Consider the following 10,727-nt stretch of genomic DNA (forward strand, 5'->3'; position numbering starts at 1 on the left):
TCGAGATATGATGAAAACTCGACTTTCGAAAAACGGGGTAAAACCAATAACTTCCCGATTTTTAAAAAATTTTTTAATTTTTTTAGAGGGAAGTTAAAAATGCTTTATTAATCATAACTTTACTATATATAATTTTCAAATCAAAATTTTACATATAAATATGATATAAAAATATTGATAAATTTTTAATAATTTCAATAATATGTAAATAAACATTTTTTTTTGTAATCTTTCAAGAAACTATGGTAAACCGAAATACTAACAATTTTGGTTCATCTAAAAAAGTAGTTACCCTATTATACTGTTAATTATACAAAACACTGTATAATTTTACAGTCAAAATAATAAAATTAATGAGAAGATTATTGAATTTCCAATGAATTCATTAGAATTCGAATTTAACTATTGTTTCACAATCTTACTAGACCACAGATTAAATTAAAATACGCACAATGTTTGTAAATTTACGAAGCTTGGAAACGAAAGTCGACAGCGTGTTTAGTAAAATTAAACAAGGCTAAAGAAAAATAGTATTTTTTAGTAATTTTACAATACATTGTGTAATTTTACAATAAGAATAGTAAAAATACCAAAAAAATTTTTTGAATTTTCAATACTTTGATTGTAGTTTAAATTACAATATTGTTTTGTAAATTTACAACAAAATTAGTAATTCAAAACACAAACAATGTTAGTAAATTTAAGGAGCTTGGTATCGAAAATTGATAACCTGTTTAGTAAAATTATACATGGCAACAGACAAATAGTATTTTTTAGTAATTTTACAATGTATTGTGTAATTTTACAGTTCAAATTGTAAAAATAATAACAAAATTTGTAAATTTCTAAACACTTCACAGTAATTCGAATTATAAAATATTTGGTAATTTTACAAAAAAATATAGTATCTCAAATTACTAAAAATTTTGGTAAATCTTCAAAGTTTGTTATTAAAATTTAATAAACTGTTCCGTGAAATTACAATACAAGTAAGATTTATACTCTAAGATTGTAAAATTAAAGCGCATCTTAGCAAATTTTCTCATATGTCTTGGAAAATTACTCAAAATGTGTTATAATTTGAATTCATACACACTGATTAGTAATTTAGCCATCTCATGTTGAGTAAAAAAATGATAATTTTACAAAAAATTTTTACAGTGTACGATTTCCGTTTACGATCAGGCGAAATGTATACTTTTGCACCGGAGTGGTAAAAAAAATCTCCCACCAAATAGAAGATTAGCTTTTCAGGACAGAGATTACAGTAATAGACATGAATGAACAGTTATAGATTTTTTTGTACTTATAATTCTATCACTTATTGACTCTCATTAAATTCGTTTATCTCAGATATCTATAAGAGTTAAAGTATATAAAAGTCAAACACGTTATTCTTAAGAACATACTGTCTTAAAATTATTTAATGATGTATATTTACATTTGTTACTTGATGAAGGCTTTAAGCTATGAAACAACAAGCTAATATAGCTGCTTATGTATCTTTAAATACCATTTACCTTTCCATCGAAGTATAAAAGCAAAAAACATATCTTCTTTAAAAAAGTTCATTACAATTATGTCCTAATCACTTGAGTCAAACGATTGCACAAAGCGGAATTGTAACCATAAAGACGAGCGATGTATTCCATCTGCTAGAGTTCGCATGATGCCTTGAGTTATCGGAATGTCCCGATTTTTCATATATATATGTATAATAGCGGACCTGGAAAACGTTGCCCTGTCCGGAATGTCAATTTCACATTACGTGTGACGTACCGACAGCTGCGCGATTTACCGGGTCCAATTGTGTTTTCGAACCATCCATGAGTTATACGATATCAAGTTTTTTTTATGTTGACTAAGTAAAATTTATTTAAGTTCGCCTTCTGCTCAATAGTTTTTTAAATAGTTGTTTTTTAATTTTAGACAGTTTAAATGTCAATATGGATAGAAAAATAGATTGTAAATCAAATTTTATTACATTTATTATTGTATTTATGATGACGGTTGGCTATAATGTTTGAGGTTGGCAGCTCGATCCTCACGAGTCACGGCTGAATGTTTGTATAGTCCATACAAATATTTGTCTAAAGCTGGCTGAATTCACATTGCAATGAGAGCGTAGAGTTTATTTAACATAACTTTAACGTATCTCCCATAAATATAAATTTAAAAAATGTCTTGCTATATATGTTTATAAAATGCTTGTCAGACTCCGTTCGTACATTGAAGCCAATGCTGCCGGCAGTTTCCTTTACACGTGTATATGACACCTATCGTGCCTTTGTGAGAGCACATCGCGTGAAAACTCCGATTTTTATACTAAAATGGAACGAGAATTCTGTACTGTACCGTACTTTTTAAATTCTAAAAACGTTCCAGAAATATGAACTTAACGGTGCAACCGTTAGTCTGTATTAAAAAATTATCTTTCAGTTTTTTAGAATAAATTATATTAAATAAATAAGTAACATATTTTTTATTTCAAATAACGAACGAAAAAATATTTATATGACAAAACAAAAGAAAAATTGGATTTATTGTATTAAATTTAATTTTATTAGCCCGTTGGTGCAGTTTGTAGAGACCTGCTTTCTGCTCCGGGGTTTGTGGGTGCTATTCCCACCCCGAGTCTGGGTGTAATATATATATTATTTATAAGTTTGTTTATCGAAATAAAAATGTCCAGTCGGCCTATATATAACACAAGCATACTTTAGGAACAGACGACTGTGTGTGTATTGTGTAGATATTTATTTATTTACTTATTTACTAAATTTTCAAATTAAATTAAATTCAATACTTATGGACTATGTATATTTTAAATTTTTCGTTTTAAATAGTTTTTATCGTGAAACTATCAACGCTGCATCTCTATAACGACTACTTAGTGAATCATATTGAGAGATTTGCTGATTATCCTTAATACTGATTATACAAGTCTAGGTAAAAAATGTAGTGATGATTCTGAAATTTTTTTTCAATCCCAATTTTGATGGAAGTTGTTAAATTCAATATTTTGTGTTATAGTATAGCTTTATCTGTATTTAAAACTGACATGCATTATAATTCCCTTTTAATATGCTAGACTCACAAGTATGTTTGTCAAACTATAGCAACAATTTAATATAAGCAATTATCGCGACCCCAATCACGTACAATTGAATATAATTACATCAATCTCCGTAATTAATTCATAACAAAGGTCGCTAAAACGATTCGTATTATCAATGCATCTTATAAAATATAAGATGGCGTGATTATCAAATTATTTTACAAATTTATATTCTTACAATAACAATGTTACGAAATCTTAAATATGACTTTTTGGTATCTCAAAGACGACCCATTCAAAAATCGAAATGAAACATCACTTTTGAGTCATAATTTACAATATATTTTTTTTTTGTCATTAAGAACTTCTTCTGCTTCTTCTTTGGTATAATGTCTTCCAATAGTGCCAGTGCAAGACGGCACAAATTATTTCGCCAATGTCACGTAAAATCGAGAATCCACGAAGATTGTTCGGTGCGGATAAGGTTACATACAAACTTCATTGAATTATTAATAAATAAATTTCTTATAACAAACACTTAATTAAAGGTTTTAAATTTATTTTTAAACGACTTCAAAAAAAGGAGGGGCTTCTCAATTTGTTTTTTTATTTTTATTTATTCATCTCACCTCGCTCATTACTTAATAGTCGGTGTTCCGATTTTGATGATTCTTTTTGTAATCGAAAACCGGTGCTTGACATGAGTTATTCATAATAATGCGAATTTAATCGTAATTGTATTTTCTTTTATTTATATCTTACGGATATTGTAACGCCATAGCAAAATATAACGTTATAAGTAGTCTTATTTGCATATAATTACAGAAACAGTGTACATGCTAGTTATAAGTATATATATATTTTACAATGTCCATATTGATTTTCGTATAAAGGGCCGAAATAGGGATAATTTCGCTCTATCGAAGCCCTAGAATACCGCTGGCCGTATAAAAGCACTTATTACGTAAGTATGGGATAACAGTGGCTTTTCTAAATTAGTTTTGCTAAACGATGCGGGAAATTGAAGCGGATTATTCCACGCAAAAGGACTTTATTTTTAATTTCGTTACTCGGAAACAAACGGTAGGATAATTCCGAACGAAAATACAATTAACCTTATAAGGGACTAAGAATAAATGGTAAAATAATAATAACATTGAAAGGAGAGTTATCTGAGTATCATTCAGGAGTAATGGAACACCCATCTCTCTTCGTCACAGTTTCTTCATTTATACGTGAAGATATATCGTTGCCACCTGTTGTTAGTACTACTGCTAAGCGTTGATATTGAGTTAAAAAAAAAAAAAAAACGATGTCAGTGCTATTATTTGTATAGATAAACTTTATAACATCGCTTCAGCCTGTAATATCCCACTACGGGTCGTAGACCTCTTTCCCCATGCAGGAGAAAGATCAGAGCTTAATCCACCACATTATATATTCCCTACTATGAGTAACGATCGCTATCAGGTGTACATGATAACAACCGGGACCGACGGCGTAACGTGCTCTCCGAGGCACAGTGGAGAGACCCAGAAGTACATTATAATATGTATGTATGTAATAAAAATGCTCATACGACAAAACATTTAAATTCTAGTTTATTCGCGCTAAGAAAACAGTGAATTTTAGTTGTCACTTAGCTTAGCCATGCCTCTTAACGAATTTAATTGTAGTAACGCTGTGTTCAATTTGACCAGTTGAAATAAACCATTTAAATAATCTTTTTCAAATATAATTTTAAAAAAATGTTAAGCACTTATAAAGATACATATTAGTATTATAAATACATTACGTAACAAGTAAATCACAAACCATATAGACAGACTTACCTATAATGTCAAAAATTAAATAGCCTGCGGAGTTTCTTGCCGATTATTATCTGCAGAATCTATATTCCGAATCGGTGTTAGCTTTACTTTTAAAAACTAATAATCACTTAAAAATTTTAATTTGTAAAATGACGATTCGAAAGTGCATTTGAAGCCTATTTTTGATTTTGATTTTGACCATTTTAACTCCTACACATATATTTTGACTCGTCAACAAAAAACTACATAAGTTGTATTGTCACATACGAGAGTATATAGCTTTCGTGTACTTTCAGTGTTTCAATAAAGTTTGATGCAAAAGCGAGAACGACTGCATCTAATAAACGCTTCAAGTTTTACCTTTTTCTACTCCGTTGAACATGGCTCGACAATTTGTTTATACGTCGCGTAGATTTGGAACAGATGTGTAGATTACGTAATAGTATCTCTACAATACGTGTTTTTTATTTATTTTATACTCTATTAGCTGACATGGCGACCTTCTTACATAGGAATTTTTGAAATAAAAAACTTCTTTACGCTCGCTTCACTTGGGGAGTAGGCTGGTGAATGCGTGACGAGAGCGTTGCGAAAAGAATGATCGGGCGAGGCGAACGGAAGTTGAGAGGATAGAAGTGAAGATAGAAAGAGAGAGTTATGTTTCGTAAGTTTTACTTCAGGTGTGTGGTCTAAAGTACACTCGTTTTTTTTTTTTAATTTTCTTAATGAAAACAACGAAGAAAAGAATTATAAAATTGGCGCGTGCTTGGATGTTATGCGCGTACATACATTTCTGCGATTTATTTTTATTTATATAGAATCAACACCGCAAATACATTATCAAAAAGCTATAGATTGTGTAGTGTAACGGATGGACTTATAGCTATTTAGCCATTTGTCCAGACAACCAAAGAATAAATTAGTGACAAAAAATGCAATAAAATTTCCTTACAAATGAGTTTCTATCAATTTTTTTTTTATCCAAGAGTACATACCGATGGCTCCTAAGTATACTGAGTCAACTCTACTTTTAATAACTTTATTTTTTTGTTACATAGGTAGATAGGAAATCAAGTAAATGTTATTAATATCTTAAAAAATGAAATTATCAAAAGTTGTTAGTTGACTCAGTATACTTAGGAGCCATCGATACGAAGGGTCTGTGTTTTAATTAAATAAGCGTTTACAGTTAGATAGTTTATTAATTTTGTAATACATGTGTATTTTTGTTTACTTATGATAAGTTGTAATGACTAATTTTGGACAGTTAACTATCCCAAAATAACGCTTCAACGGTACGTTCAATTTCATACGCTTGTATCAAATAAAACTGCAGTAACTCCAACGGTGACATAGAACCAGTTACAACCCTTAAGAGTAGATACGGGTGGGTGAATTCACCAATAGAACATCTGCCGGCATCTGTTAAGACCGTCTGCTTGGTTTGTAAAGTGATCCAACAAAATAGATAAAAGTATTATTAATACAACATTTGACGATATGTGATATATATATATATATATATATATATATATATATATATATATATATATATATATAACATTATACGTGTATATATATATATATATATATATATATATATATATATACACGTATAATGTTTGTCTGTATGTCCTTTATAGAATCTTAATGCATTTGATCAGCAAAGTGTTGTGCATGAGCCCACAAAGGTTTCTGAGTTGGCACGACCAAAAAAAATAATAATAAAAAGAGTAGCAACGCGACCAGGGTACAGCTAGTTCATCATTACAGCCTATACAGTCCACTGCTGGACATAGGCCTCCACAAGTTTACGTCAAAAATAACGTGAACTCATGTGTTTTGCCCATAGTCACCACGCTGGGCAGACGGGTTGGTGACCGCAGTACTGGCTTTGTCGCACCAAAGACGCTGCTGCCCGTCTTCGGCCTTTGTATTTCAAAGCCAGCAGTTGGATGGCTATCCCGCCATCGGTCGGCTTCTTAAGTTCCAAGATGGTAGTGGAACTTTGTTATCCCTTAGTCGCCTCTTACGACACCCACGGGAAGAGAGGGGGTGGCTAAATTCTTTAGTGCCGTAGCCACACAGCTAGTTACTAATAAAAAATGTGAAATTCCGAAGACAAACGCACCCTAAAATCTATTCTAATATTATGGAACTGAAAAGTTTGTACGTTACTTTAAATGCGCAAATCTCAGGAAATACTGGTTCGAATTGAAAAATTAATTTAATTATTTTGTGTTCGATAGCCCATTTACCGAGGAAGATTATAGGCTATTTTTTCCTCCAATTGCACGTAAACCGCGAGGCACAGCTAGTAGTTTAATAATTCAATAATATTAAATATACCATATTATACTAAAAAAATACATTGTACCTGAATATAATTGCTTTAGGGTTAAGTGGAGCACTAGAAAAGAAATAAAATTATGATTATATCGAATATTTAAGTTAAAATGTATATTATGCCTAACTGAGGTAGGGCACAGCAGGAATTTCCTGCTCAAAATATGGAGCAGCCCGACTGGGGTAGTACGACCTTACAGAAGATCACAGCAAAATAATACTGTTTTCAAGCAGTATTGTGTTCCTGTTGGTGAGTAAGGTGACCAGAGCTCCTGGGGGGATTGGGGATTGGGTCGGCAACGCGCTTGCGATGCTTCTGGTGTTGCAGGTGTCTACAAGCTACGGTAATCGCTTACCACCAGGTGAGCCGTACGCTTGTTTGCCGACCTAGTGACATAAAAAAAAATATGCCAAATTAGATTAAAATCTAATTGCGTTTTATAATGTTAAACAAAACCACTAATTATCTTTTAAAGAATTTTATTTTAACAATGTACAACAAACTCACGTATACTAACATATATACACAATCGGTATAACAATGAATGAAACTGAGTAAACGATTAATTACAGGAAAACCATTTAAATGTCTTAGGTGTAATCATTGCACAAGATGGCTTCCGCGGTTTATCAGTCATCTCATCACAGCAACAGGCCCTCGGCGACCTCGTGCGTAGCTATTGTAAGACTGTTTACAATCGTAATTAGCCAATCATACGCGTGTAGAGTAACCATAGCTTAACTATTGAGCAAACAAAAAAAAATTATGGATAGCTCAGGAACTACTCGTCAAAACTTGTTCAACTTGATCGAAAAAAAAAACTGACTTCGAATTTCATTGTATGACTTGTCAAGTCATACAATGTATCGAAAAAGTAGTCAAGTCAATACGCATCATTAGTGGTAACTCAATAAGTGCTCGTTCAATCTCGTTCAACTTCATGAAATCATCAATCCTCTTTCATTTTTTTATGATATTGGTTAAAAATGAGTAAACGCCATATATTTCATGTTCATAACCAGTTTGATAACAGTTGCCGTCTAGTGGTGTAGGTGCTTCCGATACAAGCACAAACGCTAAGGTCGTGAACGAATGAGAAACATCTTTGTGGCCACAGAAATATTGTCGTAATCGGTGGTCAAACACACGGCCAGCCACCATGGTACCTACTTGGCATTACTATAAAAAGGTATTTGTATAAATAAAAATTAATTACCAAAACGTATGTACGTGCATAACTTCTGTACGGCTGCACCAAATTGGGTATTTATTTGTTAATTATTTTTTTTTTTTTGTTCGTTATTATCAGATCAAGATTTCTATAAAAGAAAATTTTATTCGAAAAAGAATATGGCGGTACTAAGCTTGCCAGGTCAGTTTAAGAGTCATATATCTTTCAGTAACATTCTTAAAGTTCTCAAGGTTCGATAACGTAATTTATATGAAACGTGTAAAAATTCAATCCTAAAATTATTTTTTTTCTTTCACACGTCCCATATTTTTCAACGGCGTGGTTAAACTACACCAGCTGCTTAGATCACATAAGAAACTCGATGTCCGCTGACATTAAACGAGTTTAAGTATCTATTAGGAATCGTCGGTTTGATTCCACGATAGTGACGGAATTACACTCACATAGAACTATCGCGATCCGTGGGAAGAACGTCGCTTGGAAGGAACACGTACATATTTATGGATTATTTTTTTTAGTATATTAAAGTTGTGGGCTCTTTGACTCACCTGTACCTATAATATTATGATTCATCAAATTGGTGGTGTTCAATTTGCCTTTTAATGATAGTTTTACTTTTAAAAGTAATTAAAATTTTGATTTGTAAAATGACGATTCGAATGTGCTTTTGAAGCCAATCTATCTCTCGCTGCCTTGGCGTAGAAGCGATTGATTTTTGACACAAATTGTATGAAGCTTACATCAAAATTATTTTTCTAGTAAGCAAATTCAGATACAGATAAAATATTGAAACTGACCGATACTCTAACTAAATTGAAACAGTTAGAGCACAGCAGGCAATTATTAGCAAATATATCAATATATCAAATCAGCTAATATATCAATAGCAACATTTATCTTGTTCAAAATTTGTAGCAGCTCACCTGGCGACATTGCTCAAAGTGAGCTCTCAGTGTTGTATTCTTGTGATAAGGTGGCCAGAACTCCCGGGGTATTAAATATGTATTACTATTTTATAAAGTGTTGCTGACGTTTCTTCTTCGTTTCAGTTGAAGAGGGGTATCTGAATACTCTACCTTACTCCCAGAAACTATAATTAAGAAAAATTATTAGTTTTCATGTTGTTCCAAGTAATAATCAACCTATGTGAAGTATACAAATATTATTTATTGAAAACCACAAATAAACACAGAATCAATTAAATAATGAAAAAATAAACAAATGTACAAAAGGTATCCTTATTGCTAAGAGAATGAAGCGGATAAAAGGTGTACCAATGATATACAAATATTAAAACATATAAATTATTTAAACACAAATATTACATAACTACTTCTGTACTGTGTGGCTACGGTACTAAAGAATATAGCCACCCCCTCTCTTACCGTGGGTGTCGTAAGAGGCGACTAAGGGATAACACAGTTCCGCTACCACCTTGGAACTTAAAAAGCCGACCGGTGGCGGGATAACCATCCAACTGCTGGCTTTGAAATACACGGACGGTGAAGACGGACAGCAGCGACTTCGGTGCGACAAAGCCAGTACTGCGGTCAGCAACCCGCCTGCCCAGCGTGGTGACTATGGGCAGAACACATACACATACACGAACACATACACTACTGGACATAGGCCCCCACAAGATCACGCCAAAAATGGCGTGAACTTATGTGTTTCGCCAATAGTCACCACGCTGGGCAGGCGGGTTGGTGACCGCAGGGCTAGCTTTGTCGCACCGAAGACGCTGTTGCCCGTTTTCGGCCTGTGTATTTCAAAGCCAGCAGTTGGATGATTATCCCACGCCACACACACACGTCAATAATCCACAGTAATAAGTGCGAATAATCTAATCTATATCTATACAAATAAATAAAATTGAAGTGTTTGTTTGTAATATTAAAACAACCGCTTTTTACTAAATGCACATCGATCCATACACGGTACATATACTAAAATAACCTTTTTTACAATTTTGTCTGTCTTTCTGTCTGTCTGTTGGTTCGGTTGGCTAATCTTTAAAACGGCTGGACCGATTTTGACGGGACTTTTACTGGCAGATAGGAGGAGGAGGAGTAACATAGACTACTTTTATTTTAGAAATGTATTTATTTTATAACTCTACGAACTGAAAAAATAACTTTTTGGTAAATTCCACGCGGACGAAGTCGCAGGCACAGCTAGTTTGAAAATAAATTTCAAAGTCAAACATTATTAGTTATGGCTGAAGTTAAAGACGAGAGAGCTGACAGATATCGTACAATGTTACGCTGACAGATAAAACGGTCAAAACTGACACAATCATATCAGCTATCAGTTATATGT

At 32.6% G+C, this 10,727-nt stretch overlaps 1 protein-coding gene across 1 annotated transcript in view; it reads left to right on the top strand.

The window, feature by feature from the left end:
- LOC123662754 (protein kinase C and casein kinase substrate in neurons protein 1-like) overlaps window positions 1–7,923 on the top strand; it is a 59,438-nt gene extending 51,515 nt beyond the window's left edge. The window contains exon 5 of the mRNA XM_045597553.1: window positions 7,789–7,923. Coding sequence (XP_045453509.1) covers window positions 7,789–7,923 — 135 coding nt within the window. The remainder of the gene's footprint in view (window positions 1–7,788) is intronic.
- Window positions 7,924–10,727: the final 2,804 nt, after the last annotated feature.

This window comes from Melitaea cinxia, chromosome 19 (genome assembly GCF_905220565.1).
Source record: "Melitaea cinxia chromosome 19, ilMelCinx1.1, whole genome shotgun sequence".
Lineage (NCBI taxonomy): Eukaryota > Metazoa > Arthropoda > Insecta > Lepidoptera > Nymphalidae > Melitaea > Melitaea cinxia.